This window comes from Melozone crissalis, unplaced genomic scaffold (assembly GCF_028551555.1).
Source record: "Melozone crissalis strain CALT ecotype California unplaced genomic scaffold, PUWL_Pcris_2 ptg000004l_1, whole genome shotgun sequence".
Taxonomy (NCBI): domain Eukaryota; kingdom Metazoa; phylum Chordata; class Aves; order Passeriformes; family Passerellidae; genus Melozone; species Melozone crissalis.
Genome location: NW_026535782.1, coordinates 4,482,098 through 4,503,250, shown reverse-complemented (window position 1 = coordinate 4,503,250; position 21,153 = coordinate 4,482,098). Strand labels below are relative to the sequence as shown.

Here is a 21,153-nt window from a genome sequence, read left to right as displayed (position 1 = left end):
AGCCGCTCCCAGAGCAGAGAAGCCCCAAACCTGAGGCGTTAATGAAGGCCCCGGGATGCGCCGGGGTCCGAACCTTCCTAACTCCCAAGCAAGCGCCTTCCCCAGGCGCGCCGCCTCTCCCTGCCCCGGACCCCGCCGCGCTCCCCTCACGCCGCCCCCGCGCGCCCTGCGCACTCAGCCGAGCCACCGCCCCCAATCCCCTGAGAGCCCGCCCCCTCTCCCCGCTCTGCGATTGGTCGCTCTCGCTGTCTGTCCGACGCCACCCCGGCCCATTGGGTGAGGCCGTGGCACTGCCCCGCCCCCGGCGCTATCGGTTGGGGCGAGCCGAGAGTAAATAGACGCCGGAGCCCAAGATGGCGGAGCCGCCCAGTCCGGGTCGTGGCGCGGCGCCCCCCGAGCAGGAGCTGCTCGGCGCCAGGACGGCCCCGGACGCGAAAGGTTCCCGCGGATCCCAGCCGGCCGCCAAGAAGGTGAAGGGAGCCGAGGAGCGGAGCTTGAAGGGCGCTAAGCGCGTCAACGGTGAAGGGGGCGGCGGTGGCGGGAGCGCCAAGCAGCCGCTGCCCGCGGTCGTGCCCGGCTACAGCGGCCCCGGGCCATGGGGCTTCGCCGCGCTGCCCTCGGGCCCCTCGGCGGCCGCGGGGGGCTTTGCGTTCCCTTCCCCGCTGTCCCGGAAGCTGCTGCCGCCCGCGGTGCTGCTGCCGCCGTCCGCCTCCCCCTCCTCGTCCCATCCGCAGCACCAGCACCGCCACCACCGGCACCGCCCGGCGCTGGCGGCCGAGGCGGGAGGCGGCGGCGGCAGCGCCAAGCCCAAGAGACCCAAGGAGAAGCGGGACAAGGAGAGGAGGAAGCACGGGGCGCTGCCCGTTGTGGCGGCGGCGGGAGATGGCGGCGGGGCCCTGAGCCGGGAGGAGAACGGGGAGGTGAAGCTGCTGTTCCCCAAAGGTGAGCGGCGGGGCGGCGGGAAGGGAGGGCTGGAAGGGGCAGCGGGCGCCTCGCTGGAGCTGCCCGGCGGCGGCGGGAGGCGGCACGGCCCGGCCCGGGGGCTGCGGGCAGCGCCGGAGCCGCTCGCACATCGCTGGCCTTGTGTGGGCTCGTGGGGAAGGCAGCGGCGGCTCGGTCCGCCGTCAATCCTGTCAAAAAAGGGGGTGTGGAATTAGCGATGGCGTCAGCCAGAAGCTGCCAGAGGCCTTAGGTTTTCTTACCTATTAGGGAAATGAGGATGCCGGGTAATTTATTAGAAATGCGCGAACGAAACTGAATTGGGGAAAAACCGAGAACGTGTTGCAAAAAATCGCCGTAATTTAAAAATTAAACCGTAAATCATCTCGTTTCTTAGGCTGTTAATTTTTATAGGCTAAGTCATTTAGTACTAGTTAAAATGCAGTTAAAATTTAGATACTTAGACTTTTGAAATCTCATGTAGCTGCTGCTCCAGGCTTTCTTTATTTTATGAAGATCACATCTCCCAAGGAATGCTTGAGGCCTTCAGGATAAGGGGGGGAATGCTGGGTTAGTTCATTAGTGGTGCTGGACAGAAATGGCCATATGGGGTAGGACAAGATGTCAGGCAAGGGTTCCTGCTGTGATCAACAGTAAATCTTGGGAACTAAAAGACAATACATGAGTATATGATGACAGTACAAGAATACATGCTTTTATTTCTAGTGTGACCTTTCCCAGTCTCCAGTGACCTTAAAGCAGATGTTGATGCTTTTATATTTACATCGAAATATGAGGAATTTGAAATGTACACTCCATTACTTAGTTTAATCAATTTTCTTTTATTTTAAAGGAAAGATAAATTACAGCTGTTGTGTAGATTTAGGTTACTTTGATTGTGGCCTATACCTGTAATTACAGGATCAGCCAAGCTTGTAGAGAAATATCAATATGCCTTTTTGTCTACTGATTAGGTTGTCTGCTACCTTACTTCATTTTTTCACTAATTTCCATGAATATCTTAGTCTGTGATTCATTTACCTCTGAGAGGGTTTTTTTTATTTACTTGGATCTTGATTGGTGGTGTCCAAGTGGGTTTTAAGTATGTAATTTCAGTTCTTTCAAGTGCTCCATTTTAGGGCTTTCCCCCCCCTTTGTTCCTGTCCAAAAGGTGACTGGGAAAAAGCCTTTAGAAATGATGCTCATTACCTGTTTGATGTTGGTGAAGTAGTTTTGTCTTCAAGGATAGCTGCTAGGAAACTCATCCAAATCCTTCTTGCAAAGCTGTGTAATTAATAACTGTATTTGCTCTGATTGCTGTAGTGTCCTACCAGTGTTAAAGAGTCAAGTTAGTAAATCTTAGAACCATATTGCAATAACAGGATGAAATATTCTTTCACATTGCTTAAAGAAATTGACACTGATAGTGGTAACTGAATAATTTATGTGATTTGTCTTTAAAGAGATTCTGCCACTTGTATCTGGAAAAGGTACTTCTCTCAGAGCCTCAGAGCTTCTATATTCAAAGGCACAAATTCTTTTTTTTTTTTTAGTTGCTGAGTACTCAGAACAGATATTTTTACCTTACATTTATTCCTTGAAAACTTATCTACATGCAACAAATAAATTTTCAAAGGCAAATGATAGCTGTTTGGTATCTGAGTCTGCACATTTCCATTTAGAGGAAGTAGTTTCTAAACCAAAATATTTGTGGCATATTTTCCTCCATAAAAGAAGAACTTTATTTTAATTAAACTGTATATTTTTGCAGAGAAGGCTGAGAAAGTGAAGGATGCACTGACTCTTCTGCTGAGAGCTGCCAGCCTTTCAAAAGTGATTCAGTATTTGACTGTAGATTAAAGAACAGGTTTGTGCTGTTAATCTTGTGAATAATTTACTGTGCAGAGAGGAAAGGGAAAAATGCAGTTATGATGCAGGGAGGAAAGAATGGCTGGGGGGCAGGCACATAGAATCCTGGGTACAGAGGAAAGCTAAGAATGACATTGAGGTGGGTGGAATAGTCAGGACTTGTGCATTGGGAGTGCTGAAGCTACAGACTGGAAAAAGATACCAGAGGGATTGTGGTTGCAGCATGTAATGAGTGAACGTGGAATGAATTTGAAATACTGACAAGTAAAGAAAATAGCAGGCAGAAGCAGTGTGGAGGTGATTCTGGTTTTGTTTTGGGGTGAAAGATTATACTTAGGTGCTGTAGAAAAGGCCAGGAAGGTAGGATAGAAGGAGAAATGAAAATTTTAGGCAGCCTACAGGGTGGAATTGAACAGCATGGGTAAATTTAGATGATTTTGGGTAATTATGGAAAACTGAAAGGCTTGCACATACAGGATATATGAGGGGCAGGGGATAAAATAGGAATAGGAATAAAATATTCTCCTTCAGGTGTAGTGAGCTGAGTTTGTAGAAGCTGTCATCAGTGCATTCTAAAAATCAGCCTCATGCAGGCAAGTGCAGTCTCTTGTTTCTTGAGAGAGGCAACCTCTCTGCTTCTGGTGCAGTGGAGAAGGAGCAGCAACGTGGAATTGACGGCATTGATTGTTTTTCTCTGCTAGCATTCAGAACTGATACACATGCCAGTGTTGCACCTGCCAGCAGGAAAGTTGTGCCAATGGAGAGACTAGAGATGTAGAGACAGAAATACTAAGAGATAAGCACGTGGAATGGGTGAGAGTTCTTGGTTGTTGTGAGGCTCTGAAAATGGAGGAAGTCCATCCTCCTGTTTGCAGCCAAAAATGGAGATGCATTGCAGGTGGGCACATGGGATGGGGTGGAATTCCCAGTCATTCCAGTACCTATAAATGAATTCCCAGTCATTCCAGTACCTATAAATGAGGAGGAGTTGTGTTTCTGGCCAGAGAGGTGTGTGCTCTGCTGCACAGAGCTCTCTGGGTGTGAGGGAAAAAAGCTTTACCTTTGTGGGAGAGACTGAAGCCTGCACAGATTTCAGTATAGAGAAAATGAGAAGCAAAGCTGGAGGAATCAGGGGAAGAATGGCAAAATTTGTCTCATGAGATTGTTAGGACTGTGGTAGAGATAAAATAATACAGGGAATGAAGATGTGCAGTGAATGAATGTGAGATCTGGTCTTGAAATCTCAAGCAATTGCATTTGCAATTGCAATAGTAGCAATTGCATTTTCCTAATTTTACTTTAATTATGGTAATGATGGTAGGAGTATTGACACTGAGGAGGAAATGGTGAGGTTTTTCACCTTGCATTCAGAAAAGCTGATGATAGGAGCCGATGTGTGTCCTTCACTTGCAGTAGTGATTATGAGGTAAGGGGGCCTAGTTCTGAGGGACTCTGATTTCCTAAGTGATAGGAAGATGTTGAGCTTGGTAGTAGCCAAGACAGATGATGTGTTTAAAGGTTTTCAAAAATTTTTATATTTTCTTCAAGTCTTTGTTTAAGGACTTCTTTGGTCTTTTAATTAATTGCAAAGAGCTTTTAAGTTGCAGAGTCATAAGCAGGCCTTACAGCTTGTGATTCCATTAAATGAATGGAGTTCAGTGACCCCTTCAGAGATGATCTGCCATGCAGAGAGCCTGAAAGAGCCTTTTGCTGGATGCATGATTTATCCTGCAGATAACGAGGTTTAGGCTGTTTAAAATAAGCTTAAATTTCACTTGTCATGAACATTCTGATAGTGGAACTGAAGTTGTGCAATGTTTTTGTTTTTGAAGCACAGTGTCAGTCTGACAGAGTGATTGCTGTTCATGCTCTGACTCTGCTGATTCAGTCAGTCATTTCACTGGTACTCTGCTCTAGCAGTTCATGGTTGGCATTGTTTTCATAACAGTGCAAAGCTCAGCTCAGCCACTCCCCTCTGCATTAGACAGTGCCTCTCCAGATCTTTGGTTTTGGCCCCTATGTTTGCTGTAAGGTGTAATGCAGTTGCATGAGCCATCTTTTCTGCTTTTCTTGCTGTTTCTGTGTACAATTTTTCTTTTCCTCCTGTTTTTTTTTTTTCCTCAGTGATCCATTTGTAAGATTGCCTCAGTGTGCAGGCAGTTGCAAAATGAGATTGATGCCTTTTGACTTGCAGATGGAGATTCCCCATATGAGCAGGAAGGCTGAATGGGGCACTGTAGCTCTTGTTTTTAGTGTTAGTGTATTTTTTTTAACTCTTCCTCCTTTGTCCCCACCTCCCTTCTTTCTCCTCCTATCTTTGAAGGATAGATAAGATTAGATTTCAGATGAACATTTAGCAGTGATTCTTCTGGTAACAGTTACCTTGTATCCTGTGACCCTTCTGGGATCTTACCTTTCAAGAAGTTACACTTTTCAGTCTTAATAATTTTGGTCTGCTTCCAGTGGGATGCTAATTTCATAGTCTCTGTTACCAAAGTAGGTTGAAGAAAGTTTTGAATTTTCTTTTTCCCTTCTTTAGAACGGGAGCCTTGCATCTTGCTTGTAAGATTGTCTTTTATTTTTTCTTCTGCTGAACATTTCCTCCTTCTGTTAACTACTACTTCCCTTTTTTTCTTTTTCCTTGGACTATGTGGCTTGATTCACTTCCCCCTCCATTCTGTTGAATTTTTTAAATATAGCAGTCATTTTCATACTTATGAGGCTCTTGACCACTCTCATGTGAATTCTTCAGTCTGTTTCTATTAGATACCCTACTGTAAGCAGCAATGTCTAGAAAGTGTTTGGGGTTTTAAGTATGGTATTCAGGAGGAAGAGGGACTTCTCAAATTTCTGTTGCTGCTGGAGATTTACATGCAGTTCAGTTTTCAGAGCTGGTAGTGACATTAATATGCAATGCTGCGATAAATTTGGAGCAGTGCATCTTCTTCTTGAGGGACCCTGGCCCCTTTTTGATAAGGTAACTTGACATTTGCTAGGCAGAACAAAATCTTTCTAAGCTGGATATCCATGCCCTTCCTGTACCCCAGAATTCAGCTTTGTTTGTAATTCACACAGCAGAAACTTACTCTGATTTTAGAATATCAAATAATTTTTCTTAATTGGCACAAGATCAGGAGGCTGAGCATTTGATCTGACACCTCTTTAAGAGGCCTTGTTTGCAGCTCTCACATTCTCTGTTACTGATTTCAGCTCCCCAGTGCTTGAGCCTAAACTCCTTCAGTTCTGCATGTAGAAGGTCTCCTTAGAAGTGAGAAGCTTAAAGGAACTGGGAAATGTAAAGATCATACTTCAGTTTTCTGGAAGTGTTTTAATTCTGAAAGGGATCTGTCTTCCTTTTCATTCATTGAAGAGCTTGAGGAAATATTCTTGCATGATAAGGGGATTTCTTTAGTCATATCTTGAATTTTAAACTTAAATTACTGAAAGGAGTGTCAGCCATATGTTCCTGGTCGCTGGGATGTGAAACATGTCCTTTTTTGATGGTTTGTATTTTATCTTGAACATACTGTATGGATTTTTCCATGTTCATTAAACTGGGAAACCTGCCCTGCAGTGTACATTGTAGGATTTAACAAGTGCAGGTGTCAAAGCTGTTAACATGGTGGTGTTAAATGTAATTCATGTACCTGCATAACCAGTTAAACATGGCTTCTTGAGGTTTTATTTTTATGGGTGTTTGTTCAAAGTGAGGAGAGTGCTGATGGAAGGTAGCTGATTTTCTTGTATGCCCCTCCTTATTTCCCCTCCCTTTCAGTTACACTGCTGCTGGTGTTATCCACATTGATGGTGTCCCTTAGCAGTAGTCTGTAAATATTTTGCCTCGTGTGCAGTGACAGCCCTTAAATCAAACAGAGGAGAGGCAGGCAGAATACTTTGAACATAATCTATGACTGACTACTAATGTGAGTTACCATCTGGAAAATGATGCAGAGCAGCTGCAGCTTTTGGCATCTGACAGGGCTGTACAGCTCTCCTAGTGCTGAAATGGACTTGCTTGTTGGAGCTCCTGCGTGGACTTCAGGGTGCAGATTTCCCAAGTGACAGCCTCCACTTTGCACATGAGACCCACTCAAAAGCACTTCCCATTAGTACTCACTGTCTATGCTCTTTTTACCTTTCTGTCTCTAGAAAGCTTGCAGTAGAGGCATGGATCTGATTAGACTTCAGAAATCAGGTGTGATCTGTGAATTTGTGTTCCTGTATTTCCTGCTTAGGAAACTGTGGCAGTCATTCTCATTATGAGAATGACTACTATGAGTATCTCTTGAGTTGGGAAACAAGGAACTTTTACTACACCCTTTAGTTGTAAATGGCTATTTAATGTATAAGTACAGTGTATATCCATTTATTTTATTTATGTACTTAACCTAACATCCCGAAAAAGTAGCTTTGGAATTTGAGGAGGAAGTATGCATCTAATTCTTAATTAGTTCAGTTCATTGTGTAGAATTGCTGTAAAGTGAAGATATTTTTCAGATGCCCTTTAGAAAGGTGAGATGGCACACACCATAATAAAATTTTTTCCTGTCTGTATGTTGCACTTCTTTTATTTTCATGTACTGCTGTTGCAGCATTTCTTTTGGGTGTGGGTGTACAGTTCTCGTGACATGCAAAGCAAAGAATGTGGACTTCATGGTGACACTCCTTACTGTAAATTTGAATGAGACATGTAGAAATCTCTTAATTCCTTAGGTGTTGTATTGTTTTCTAAACAGGGATACTTATTCCTACAAAGCCCTGTATTTTAAAAAGTATACAGTTGTTTATTTAGTAGAGTTGGGTTGGGTTTGCCTGGCAAGGTAGCAGGGGAGATACAGGGGTGGCTTTTGTGAGAAGCTGCCAGTGATGGTGGTAGCATCTCTGGGATTATGTATTTTAAAAGGGGGGAAAAATTACTGCACAGGACCAATTGCAGCTGGAGAGAGCTCAGTGCAGAAGGAGGGGCAGGAGGTGCTCCAGGTGCCAGAGCAGATTCCCCTGCAGCCCCTGGGGCAGCTCCTGGTGGGGCAGCTGTGCCCCTGCAGCCCAGGGAGGCCCATGGGGGAGCAGAGAGCCACCTGAGACCCTTGGGGACTCCAGCCAGGAGCAGGAGGGTGTCCAAGGGAGGCTGTGACCCCATGGAAGCCTTTGCTGGAGCAGGCTCCTGGCAGGACCTGTGAGAAAAGGAGCCCATGCTGGATCAGGCCTGCTGGCAGGACCTGTGGCCTGTTTCTGGAGCAGGTTGCCAGGTTTGTTGGTAGGACCTGTGGCCCCATGGGGCACCATGCTGGAGCAGGCTGTGCCTGAGGGACTGTGCCACATGCAAAAGGACCCACACTGCAGCAGTCTGTGAGGAGCTGAGCCCACAGGCAGGACTCACACTGGAGAAATAGGTGGGACAAGTGTAGTGAAAAGATAGATTTCTTTCTTTTTTGCCCTGGGCCACAAATTACTTCAGACAATTGGCTTTTAGTTTTGGTGCCTTTGGAGGTGTGTAAAGGCCTCCCCGCCTGTGTGTTTGGGCTGTGTTATTTCTGTGGAGGCTCATTTCATCCACAGCAGCTCAAAAAGATTTTTTTATTTTTCTTTTTATTTGTTAGGAGTAGTCTTGGTGGAAGCTAACTGCAGAATATTCTGTGGACATGGAAAGCTTATTGTAAACATCTTCCTACCTTTTACTGCTTGTGATCCTGTTGCCCTACAAGTAAAATGGAGACCAGTAGTAGCTTGTACTGGTAAATTTCAAAAAAACTGTAGAAGAGCAGTCTGGGTTTTCATAACTTCAACAGAGCAAGATTTTCTTGTTTTCCCTTGCCAGTGTCACTCACTGCTTGTTTATTCTGTGATATCTAGGTTGTAAATTGCTTAATATTGGGGGTATTCATTTTAAAGCAGGAATTCTATGAAGAATGTTCATGTTTCTGGATTCCCTGAGGAGAACAATCAGCAGCCTTTTGTCTGAAAGTTGTGTTTGAATTTTGCAAGCCTGACAAGAAAACACATACTAATACTCAGAAACTTAAGGTATTTCAACTGAGAATTAAGTTCAAGTGTTAATCCATGGAATAACTCATCTTGACAGGTTTTTTGTTTAATGTATGAAGATTTTTTAAAAATTTCAATATTTATGGGGTTTTTTTGAGGGGAACTACTGGCTTATTGTTAAGCTATTCTGTGAGCTTTGAAGGAGGAAATCAGAAAATCTCTATATTCAAATTGAGCTTCTCAACTGTTTTTTACTTGCATCAGGCTCTACACTGGTTTGGTTATAATACTGTGATTTCTAGAAGGGAAAGTTTACTCCAAATATCCCTCAGCTGCATTTACATTGTATTTGCAATCACTTGTAGTAGGATTTACTTGTGGCTGTTGCTGAGGGATGTTACAGAACACATTCATTGTTTCTTTTGTTGGGAAAGTTTCACCATTGACTCTAATTGCTTTGTAGATGTGAAAATAAACTAGAGGCTCTTTAAAAGGTTCTCTGTCTTTATGTGTTGCTTCTGACAAAACTGGAAGATTCATTGGCCTCATTTTCATGAGTTGGCAGTAAAAGATTCTTTCAGTCTTTTGTCCTCTTTCAGCAAGACTCAACATCTGTATATGCTCTTCAATGTTGCTTTGATTTGTAAGTGATAGCAGAAGTCAAGTGTGCCTCTTAACCATACAAAAATGTTGAGATAAAATCTAGGTCTTCCCTTGATAATTGTAGTTCTGGCTCAGTTGATTGTTCAGCCAAGGTTATAAATCAAGCCTGGTGTTGCTGCCTGCTAGCTGAGTGTCTGCTTTTGGAGTGTTACATTAACTCCTGTTGTACAATTTACCCAATTTCATACTCAAGTTGCAGGGGATTTACAAATTAGAGATTCCTTTTTGAGGAGAAACAGGTTGGAGAGGAAGATTTATGTCAGTTTAACCTATTCCTAGAAAGATTTGTGTTGGAAAGCTTATTTGGTTTCCATGGTCTGCTATACACATAAATCTGCTTTGTCATCCATCCCTTCCCACAGAGGTGCTAGGAGGAGGCTGTTCTTGGACATGGCTGTTTCACTTACTTAGAACTAAAACATCCTCCAAGTGCAGCTACCTTATTATGTTTGTGCCAGTATAGAAGCCAATATAGCTTCTGTTCTCTCGCTGCTGCTTATGATCTGTGGAGAGGCAAGAGGCATATCTCAATTGCCATCTATTTTGGTTTTTATTTGACTTATTTTCTTATGACTCTCCCCAAAATACATCCTTTGCTTCACTCTAACAATTGTGAGGATTTAAGTTCTGTATCCTTGTTAGAATACTCCTCAGAGGAAAGATTGAATGCTGTGGAATCACTGTTGGAGCAGTCATTTATGTGGATTACTGTCAGCTCTTTGCACCTTTATCAATGTGCTTTCTGAGTAGTTTGGTTAGGGGTCACTCTGCATTGCCTTCTAGAACTGAGGGCTTTCTTTGGCTGGCTTCTGAAATATTTCTCATTTGTTAGTAGTGAACATACTTACTACTTCTATTTTATGTGAATGCTTATGGAAGAGTAATTGGATTTCTTTGCTTTCACTTGGGGTTTATAATGCAAGTACCATGAATAAAACATCAGGGCTGTCTCTCAGCTGTATTACTGAAGCATAACATTATGTAGGAGCTTGAAATCAGATTTCCTCTTTCCCTGTGGAGGTTAAAAAGCCCAGTGAACTCTTTGAGCAGGTGCTGGCTTCAGGCCAGGAAGTAAGGCATGAAGTGCTGGCTGCACTGCATATGAGCCTGGTAAAATCTGACTTCTTTAATGCTTGGCCTCAGAAGTGAATCTCAACTTGGCTTGCAAAGATGACTGCTTGAAACTATGAATTCCTCTAGGTCTAGTATTTTATATGCAGAAAGCATGCCTACAGGCTCTGCTTTTCTATGTCAGGGATTTAAAAACCTGGAGTGACTTGACAAGAAAGGAAATGAAAAATGAGACTGCTCAGGTAAGCTGTTCTGATTGTAGGTAAGCAGGGGAAGCACCAGTGAATTAAATCTGTGTGAATAGAGCACGTCTCATGTTTTTATTAATTGTATCTGACTGCTATTGATGCATTAGCCTGTGAATGTAAATGTACAAGACTTTTCATTTGACAGATTAAACCATCTTTCCTAGGTATTTGCAAAAGCCTTTAAGTTCAGAGTATGTATAGATAGATGGGAAGGTTGTCAGTCTAGATGTGCACCCAAGAAAATGCTAATTGTATTATTGTTTTCCTCAATTCTTATGTAATGCATGCAATTCCAATTTCAACGAATGAGCTGGCTGCAGATGCAAAATAAGAGCAGAAGGTATAGGAGTAAGCAAAAATTTCTATGCAGTTAACTTGCTGGGTTGTTGCATGCAGCCACAACAAAACAAACAACACTTTTCTGAGTTAAAGAAGCTTATGTTGGATTATGCAACAGATAAATATTAGCTTTTCATATTGTAAGTACTGGGATTTCCTTGTAACTCCTTCTCTATATCCTCTTAATAAAGCTTGCATAAGAGTAAAAGGAAATGTGTATGTTACAGTTACTTTTCTGTTCTTGCTTAATTGTGAAATATTTGCATTTCAGGTCAAATCAAAGACAAAGTTAAAGAAAGGGAGAAGAAGCAAAAAGAAAAGAAGAAGCACAAACTAATGAATGAAATCAAGAAAGAAAATGGAGAGATCAAATTACTTCAGAAAGGTAGGTTCAAACCATGTAGTGATTTTTCATTCTGGTGCTAGAGGTATTTGTGATTGGATGCTGTGCTTTAATACTATGTTTTTTATTTAGCTTATGCCATTTTTCCTGGTTAGTTGGTACAAAAGTTGCAAATTAAAACCTGTTATAGATGTTAATTTTTTTGTCAGCTGTGCTAGGTACTGGAAATTAAAGATAAAACTATCATCACAGTGTTGTATATGCAATAGTAGTAGTAGGTAAGACCAGTACTTCAAGGAACAATATTAGTGATTCTTGAATGACTGCTGACAAGATGTAGGTTATCATTTTATATCTTGTGGAGAGGAAAGATGAATGCATGTTACATTTTATGTCTAACATTAATTGTACAAGACTGAGTTCTTAAGGAGTTATAATTCAGAAGCTTTGTCAAATACTAGGCAGTTGTATGCCACATGCAGTCTTAATTTTGGCTAATTTCTTCAACTTTGTTTTCTGTAGTGAAAGGTAGTTAAAGTTACATTCTCATGTGGCTTGTGCATCCATTGAATCTTAGAACTGTGCAGTAGTTGAGGTTGGAAGGGATCTAGTCCAGCTGCTCCAGGTATGATCAACTAGAGCAGCTTGCCCAGGATTATCAGACTCTTTATCTCCAAGGGTGGAGGTAACAGTCTCACTGGACAACTACATTCAGATTATATATACAGAAATTGTTTTTATAATGATGATGACGATAAGAGACTGGGACAGGTTGCCCAGAGAGGTGACAGATATTCCAGGCAGTGTTCAAGGTCAGGTCAAGAATTGGGCTCTGAGCAACCAGATCTAACTGTGAAGATGTTCCTGCTTGTTGCAGCAGGTTAGACTGGATGGTCTTGAAAGGTCCATTCCAGCACAAGCTGTGTCTGTTGTGTGGCCTTTGAAAAAAGGCAGAGACAGCTGGGGCTGATAGGCCTGGAGAAGAGGAGGCTCAAGGGGGATCCTATCAGTGTGTGGGAACTCCTGATGAAAGGGAGTGAAGAAAGTCATCAACCTGTGCTTCACGGGTTGTTCAGTTTGAGTTACAATGGGAAGCAGATGCACAAAACAGCAGATATAACCTACAGTGTCAGACTACTCTACACTGTGTATGTATGTCCAGCATTTAAGAACTGGTGCAGGTTTTTAGCCACCCCTCTGTTAACTTCATGAGTCCCCAAGTTTCTACATTTCTACAGCCTCTCGAGGTCCCTCTCACTGGCAGTGCAGCTCTGTGGTGCATCAACTCCTCCTCCCAGTTATGGATCAGCTGCAGCTTGCTGAGGGTGTGCTCTGTCCCATGATGCATCAATGGAGAGGCTGAACAATAACAACACAAGATATTAAGGTCTGGATTACTCCAGCAGTGGCTGTTTCCAGCTGGAATTTGTGCTGCTGCTCACAACCTTTTGAGCACAGCAGTTAAGCCAGTACTTGAACCACCTTACTCTTCACTTAGGTCATGCTGCAGCAGATTTTCTGTGAGGGTGTTGCTTAGTTGAGTAGACCAAATGCTTTTCTAATCTGTTATTTTCAGTCTCCGCTTTTGAAGTTAGGAACAAATTCCTGATATGTTTTTCTGTTACTTTGTAAACTGTGGCATTTAATTTACAAACCAGAAAGTGAAACCCTCAAATTAAATCTTGAACTTCAGATGAGGTCAGAGGCACAGAGCCCTTCAATTACTGCATCACGTATTAAACTCTGCACACAAGTAACTGTATTAACAACAATGACAGCTTAAAACCTGTGTTGATCTGATCTCAGAGTACAGCTTTGAACTTGAGCATTGTGTAAGCTGGTGACTTCCTGTGCAAAGGGCAGGTGTGACTTGTCTTTGCTGAGCAAAGGAAGTTGATGGTTGAGATACAAGGCAATGTGTAGCTGCCACAGCAGTGGGTTCTTCAGGCTTTGTATGAGTAGCAGCCTTTTTTTACACTGGGCCCTGTTTCTGTTGCCATTCAGCAGATGAGGTGCAATCTGCAAAGACAGCAAGTTGTCTTGCACCAGCCTAATGGGGCTGTTGAGCCTAAAATAGTGCTTTATTTTCAGGTTAATGTTCAAGTGCATATGCCTGGGGACTGTGTTAAAAGCCTTCTTTGGAGAAGCAGGATAGCTTATTTTCACAGCAGACAGTGCTACAAGTGCATTAGATGCCTCACTCCCATTTTATTTGACTTTTTATCACTCAAGTTTATTTCATATTTTCTTTAAGGTGTTGGGTGTTAAGTGTTTTGTAGAGGCTGTGTTTGGTTTGCCAGTATCCTGCAAAATTGACTCCTGTTTCAGAGAAAGAAGGGAGTGAGTCAGGAGAGCAGTTATTTAGAGCAGGCAAATCATCTCCACTGGGTTTGTATCCTGTTCAGAACAGCAGCTTGGTGTCTTCTGTGGGCCTCCAAAATCTGACTAAATGTGCTTATATGTGCTGTGAGGTTTGTATAACATTTCCTGAGCTGTCCTGCTGATCTAACTTTACATCCTGGGCAAGAGAGAGCAGAGGCAGACGTGCTTTATGGTGCAGCTTCTTGTATATATCAGTGTCTCTGTGACCTTTTCAATTACTAACTCTTTATTTAAGAGGGTCTTCTTCCTGTGTAACAAACGTTAAACTTCAAGCCCTATTGTTTTGAGCTCAGGATTTACAGTGCAGGCTTTGGAATGAGCCTGCTTTCCATTTCTTCAGGCTTCTGCTTTTGTGGTTGTTTTTTCTATTTTTAGTGTGTGTGTTTAGAGACCAAGAGTACAGTGCCTAAAGACAGCTTATTTCCTTCTTCTAGGTATTAGATCTATATCTTGTAGTAAAATATTGCTCTGGCCATCTGTTTGTGACTGCCCTTGGCTGAGGGGGGTAGGTCACAGCCTACGTGACTTCAGACAGCTCAGCTGGCTGTCCAAGGTCAGGGGTGACGAGTTCTGGAAGAGGTCAGTGCTGAGGGACTGATGCCTTTTGAGGGAGAGCTGGTGCATAAGCCTAATTTTGGTGCTCTAAGCTGAATGTGGAAGAGTTTATTTATACTTGGAGGCTCTGGGTTGTGAGCTGTTCTTTTGCCTAAACTTGGGTTGGCGTTCTGTTGAAAGCTGTGATAAAACTTGCCCGTGTTGGAGTAGGGTGATTCTGAGAAAGGGTTTCTCTGCTGTGCTTGAGGCTGCTAAAGGAAATGAGGCTCTTTCAGAGAGCCTGATGGCTTTTTTAATAAACCTAGAATTAAATTTTTTTTTTTCATCCTTTTGCACTTAAAAGATGTATTCTCTGTAGATAAGGCTGTAGAATTGCCTCTCTGTCTGCTGTGTGGAAGGAAGAGCTCAGCTTTCAGACAAAAGCTGCTTGGCACATGCATATTGTTAAAAATTCAGAAACTCTAATTTAAATTTAATTTTAAGAAGAATCTGCATTGTAAATAGTTACTGTCTAGATATTGAGCGTTTAATGCAAAATATTTGCACCAGTGTGATGTGACAAAGTTACTGGAGGTTCTGCAAAAAGGAGGATGATTAATAGGCTTATTTGTAAACAATCCCATTTCTGTTTTTCATTTTAGAAAAAAGTCAGTCTTGTTTTCCTGATTATTTATATCTGAGCACAGCAACTGCTAAAATTGCAGTAGGAGAAATTCTTAGTATGTGTTTCTACAAGATTAAATGCCTTGCTTTGCTGAATGCCAAAATTCAGGAAAGAACTGAAAATGAACATTTTATTTGCTGGTATCTGCATACATAAATCCAAATTGTTTTCTGAAGACTTTTTAAAATTATTCTGCTGGAAGAAAGGACATTTAATTGTACATCTTTATGACCCTTTAAAATTTTTTATAAATGGGTTTTTTACATGAGTAATTACAAAATCAGTATATTGAACATGAGACATGAGTCTTCATGTATCTTTAAGGAACATGTTTAAGTGCTTGTATGCAGTGCGCTTTAGTTGAGGGAGTGAGTAAGACTGAGATAAGAGTGGAGGGCACACAATCTGCCAAACTGATTTATCTGATACTGGGTTTGCTTCACAGTCCTTAGGCACCAAGTTACCAACTTTTACCAATAAAATATATGAGTAGAGGGTAAAACAGATGTCAAGTGAGATGGAGCAAGTGGTCACTGGAGGGAGAGCTGTGCTGCAAAGCTTTCTACTGGGGCTAGGGATCTGGACTTTGAAGCAAAGACTTCTGGTGCATCAAAATAAAAATTTTAAATTTTGGTGGCTCGGTTCTCCTAAAGTAAGGAAGTGAAAACCGATTTAAATTAGTGGCTGCTGTTAGAAATGTTTGTGCCTTCCTGCTACTAGCTGTCAGCTAGAAAACTGTGGGAACCAAAGAGTTAAGTGTTACTGATTTTTGGCTTTTGTTTTGAAATGTCTTAAGTCCCCCTCTAATGATTCTGGCTGTGACCTCAAAGTTGAGAAACACCTGCTCTGGTTGAAACAACTGAATAAAGTATTTGACTTCATGGTGTCTGCCTATTTAAAATTTCAGATCAAATTATCAAGCACAACAAATGAACAAAACACAACATTAAATAAATTTCAGGTAATGTCTGACTTCTTGCAAAAACTTACATTTGGAAGGTGTCTAATTAGATAAACCAGATATTAGGCTGTCTAGCATCAGTTTTAATTACAAGTATGTGTCATCTTATAATAACAGAGCATTGGCTTATTTGCATAAAATTTGAACATTTTTGAATGTCAATCCTTAGTAGTAAGTCCCATGTCACTAACAGTGACAGGTATATTATGACACTATAAAAAATAAGGTGTGCTGAGTTAACTTGAAAGATCTACCAGTCCTGTAGATGTGTGCATGTGAGAATTATTTTTCTGTTTATAGTATATAAGGTTTGGTACCTGGAGGATGGCTAAAAGTTACTTAGCATTAGTTCTGATACTGCTGAGTGCCTGCATGAACAGAATGAACATAACTTCCATTCTTCTGATTTCTTTATTGATACATTGCAGATTTTGTAGCTTTATCCTTGTGCAGATACTGCTAAGCCAAATAAGAGCAGAAGCTGTTCTTTGCTTTTTTATAGTCCAGTGAAGTGTGAGCTCAGTCTACTTTTTAACAACAGGTCAGAGGGGAAAGTTACTGTAAATGTGGATGCTGAGAGTTTTTTCATTTACCCCCTGTCCCTGTTATTTCTCATTCTTGGGGTCCTAGGGCAGTGGGTCACATGTAAGGAAATGTTTTCAATGCAACTGAAAATTGTTAACTTCTGCCTTGTGTTTCCAAGCCATGTGGTGGAAAAAAAGCTTTTTGTTCATAGGTTCAGTACCTGCTGTGTCTAAATGGACCTCAAGACACATAGAGACAAACATGCCATGCACTTCAAAATGTGTGATATTCAATTCCAGGAGTTGTATGTATATGTGTGTGTGTACACACCTGTACTGTGTGTGCTGGTGAAGACGCTGAAACACCTGTCTTGAAAGTTTTGGGTTACCTGTGTGTGCCTCAGCAGTAAGAGGTGAATCCAGTTAGCTTGCATCAAGTGTTGCACTGCTGTTCCCAAATCTGACTTAAAACAAAGTAGATTGGGTATCTCACCCTTGTGTTGGGATCTTTATTTAAACTTTTGGATTGCTTATTTATGTTTTCATGAAATTCTGCCTGTCTGCTCTGGAGCAGCTTGATTACTGCCCTAGAGAGATGAGGAAAGCTGCTCTTCTCTTTTGGTGTCCATTAGAGAAGTGTCAAAGCAGTGTTACTGGTTTTGGAGGAAGCAGCTCATTTTTCTTTAAAGTACTTTGATATATGCAGCAGAGAAGTGGCTGAATGAGTGTGTTTCTGCTCCTCTCTAGAGCTAATGCAGAAGAAGAAAAAGAAGAAATTATTTATTGAACATTGCTGATAGCAATTCCAGTATTCCAGCAAGCTAACTCTTTTTGCTCTTAACTATTTGCAGCTTCTGAGCAGCTTTAAACATCTACTTCAGAGTGGATCTTTGAAATTCATCAGAGCAGAAGCCTTAGGCTAGAAATGTGCTTCCTTCTCTATCTGTCATATTCTATTCAAGCTTTACTGAGAAGTGCTATTTACTTCTAGAAATCAGTTTTTCATTTTGTGTTTGTATTCCTCAGGAGAACTGTCCGTACACTGAAGGAGTTGAACATAAGTATTCTAAAATTGGGTATATTCAGGTGTCAAAGCAGTGTGGAGACCAAACACCACCCACACTCATTGTAAAAGGATAGATGGAGGAAATTGTAGTCTGATCTGTATTACAGATAAATTAACTAAAATGTTACCTTTAAAAGGTAAATCTTATAATTTCTTTGTTAAATTTAAAAGTTCAAATGTTCGAGTTAGAAAAATTTCTGTTAAGGTTTCCTAGGAAATTGATCCTTCTCATAAATGTACTGTTGGGTGAGGTGGTGGGACTTTTTTAAGCTGTAAAAATTCAGCTCTGTTCAGTGCTGGGGTGGATGGAGAAGCTGTGGGGGACAGGGTAGCTGAGCAGACCGGGTGGTTTGCTGCCCCGAGGAAGGCTGGGTGCTGCTGGTACCCGCTGTGTCCTGCTCTCGGTGGCCTGTGTGCTTTAATTCCTGTGTGACTGGAGCCAGTTCCCTGATGCAGCAGCGCAGTGAGCAGCTTTCTGCCGAGCCGCTGAGTTGCTGTGCAGTTGGTGAGCAGCAGTGGTGCAGGGCCCTGTGCCAGGAGCAGTGACAGAGGACACTGGGGGGTTGGATCATCTGGCAGTGAGCTTACACATTGCTCTGCTGTGTCATAGCCTGAATAATTGTCACATTTTTTCAGTCTTCCAATATAAAATTTGATTTTAAAATGTTTTTTTCTTTGCAATGTGGGGTGTATGAAGTATCTACACAAATAATTTTCAGTATGTATGTAATTTGCTGCCTGTGGGGAAATGGAGTTTTTGACTGAACTTGTGTATGCAGTAGCAAAAGCTTGTGTGAATTTTAAAAAGGCTCAAAACAACTAAGCAGTTTTTGAAGTTGTGTTACCTAATTCCTGCTTGAAGTGGTTTTAGAGATCTAAGTTTTACTCTTGTTGGTGTGCAATTTTTTTTCAAAGCGTTTAATTCTAGTAATGTTTTGAAAAAAGCCCATTTAGAATTCTTTTTATCATCTTATTTCTGTTTTAAGGCTTTTTTCTGCTTCAGTGGCATCAGTAGTTCAGACATTGAAGATGGGATTGATGTTTTGTCTCCCAAGGATAGATGCTTACCATTTTTCTCTCTTTTAGTTGCAACTAGCAGTTCAGGGGACCCTGCTACCTTCCATCACAGATCTTCTGGTGGTTTTTTTAGTTATACAGCCTTTTGTTCTTTCAGTGATTGCTGCTCTCTTGGTTTCCAAGTGTTTCAGAATTAAAACTGGTCTCAGTTCCATCCTTAAATAGAGAGATCCAAAAAATTCCGTGGAAGAGAGTTGCACACAGAAATAAGGGGTTGTGGGCAAATATTTATTTTATTACAATTTGTGTGCATAATTTTTGCAACTTGGTGTGATTTGAGAAAGTGTGCAGTGATGAATTGTAATAATTGATATATATGTAAATGGCATAACCCTTTTATCTTGTGTTCAGAAGTAAAAGCAGTCTGTATTAAAATCAATGTATTAAAGCTGAGAGGAAATTTTTTTTTATATGCCCAAAAGGGAATAATTTTAACCCTCTGGTTAAAAACTTTTATCTCTTCTGAAGGTTTTGTAGAGATGGTGTGAAAACAGAGGGAATGATAAATGTTCTTCAGTATAAAATGTCTTAATGTAATTTCCTTCTAAGGTTTAAGTGCTTCCATAGATGCATACCAAGCTAAATAAGAAGTACTTTTACAACTGGGTTTGAAGACAAACCCTTTTTGGATATGTTCACGAGAACTTTGCATAATTGGAGACTGATTTACATTCCATCTATGATGTTTCTGTCTTAAAGAACATGGCTTTCAAGACCATGGCTGTGCTCTTTTGAGTGCTGCTCACTGATGATTAGAAAAAAATCAATTATTTCAGTTGGAAGGGACCTACAGTGATGATCCAGTTCAACTGCCTGACCGCAGCCCTGAGGCTGGCCAAGACTTTAACCTGTTGTTAAGGGCATTGTCCAAATGCCTCTTAAACACTGCCTGCCTTGGGGCATTGACCACCTCTCTAAGGAAGCCTGGTTTATTGTTTAATAGTGAAATTGTTTGTTTGGTTAGTTTTTTAATATTTTACTGCATAGCTGCATCCTTGAAATATGCTAAGTGATGAATTAAAGAAACTGCCACCAGGTATTACAGGAGCAGTTGAATGAAATTGTTTGTAAAACTTCTCAGAAGATCAAAAGGAATGGTGCAGGTTGAAAGGGGAAATCAGATCATCTTCCTTCTTTACTTTAGGAATGGAAGTCAGCAGTTTTTGTTGTTTTGCACAGATACAAACTCATACCCATCTATTACATAAGTACTTTACATTTCAGCTAGTAATGATATAATGTAATTTAATAGCTGGGTGCTCAGCAAGAACATACAGATGCTGATCTTCATTTGTCTTAGGATTTTCTGTGGTGATAACAAACATGCTCAAGTAGGAGAGAGTGATTTGGCTCTTACTGCAGCAAATAACTTCTTGCTTTGAAGTTTGTTGCCATTTATATTTCTCTGATTAAACCACAGTAAATACAAATTTCCTTACTTTTCTGCCATACCTAATGTCTCTGAGTGACTAGTTTGAACAAAAATCTGATCTCCATTTGGAAACAAGTGAAGTGGGTTGGCAGGTAACTCCTGCTTCCCCCTGCATCACCTTACTCCAGCATTTGGTGCTATAATTCCATAGTTTGTATATTCACGCTAATGTAATATCTGCAGAATGACTGACTTCTTTGTGATATCCATCAGCATAGCAAAAAAAATTTCATATTTAGAGTGAAACAATTTAAAAATGCTACATTAAAACATTATTAAGAGTTTGAATTACCTGTATACCCGGATGCTTTTTTGCAGTTTTGTATTCCTGCAGTCAGGAGGAGAGGAAAAATGTCTGAGTCTGTATTTTGAGATTTGTGTTGAAATTTCAAAGCCTGCAGTATGTAACTTCCCACTGTCATAAACCATTTTGTTATTTCCCACTGCCTGGAGCTGGTGCTGTAGTGGCACCATCACAATACCCCAGAACAGCAGTAGGTGATTTTTGCCAGGTAATGACATTACACACAAGGACCCTGGCACCCTGAATGAATCATTTTCAGGACTCCTCTAAGGCTGAGGTACTCAGTTGTTGAACACCTGTTGCTGCTCTTCCTGGTCTTTTCGTGCCCACTGGCCTTAAAGACTCTGGTGACAGAAAGAGGATATTAACAGAGGTGGTGAATATTGCATCTGCCAGATGAAGCAGTTCTGTTGCTGAGGTTTGATGCTGGGTTTACATTAAATTTAGCCTAAGAAAGGACAGACTTCCATGAAGATACTGGCAGTTGAACTTTGCAGTTGAACTTAGCTAGCTAAAAGTGAAATTGTGTTCAGAGAGTGTGCTGTGTTAAATCTGATTCTGAGTGAAGAGTCTTTGTAGTTATTAACTGTGTAGATTAGGTTAAGAAATCCTAGAATCCATTTCCTTTTTTGGACTAAATAAGAAATGAGGTGACCTCAGGGCGCTTTTCATTCCCCTCTCTGTGAGAAAATAGAATCCAAGGAGATAACTAAATGTGTCTCCACTTCAAG

General features: G+C 41.4%; 1 protein-coding gene across 2 annotated transcripts in view; it reads left to right on the top strand.

The window, feature by feature from the left end:
- The first annotated feature begins 347 nt into the window (after window positions 1–347).
- Window positions 348–21,153, top strand: part of RSBN1L (round spermatid basic protein 1 like) — a 43,391-nt gene continuing 22,585 nt past the window's right edge. For both annotated transcript variants that reach the window (XM_054273910.1, XM_054273901.1), the window contains exons 1-2: window positions 348–942; window positions 11,386–11,499. In XM_054273910.1, coding sequence (XP_054129885.1) covers window positions 354–942; window positions 11,386–11,499 — 703 coding nt within the window. In that variant the 5' untranslated portion in view covers window positions 348–353. The remainder of the gene's footprint in view (window positions 943–11,385; window positions 11,500–21,153) is intronic.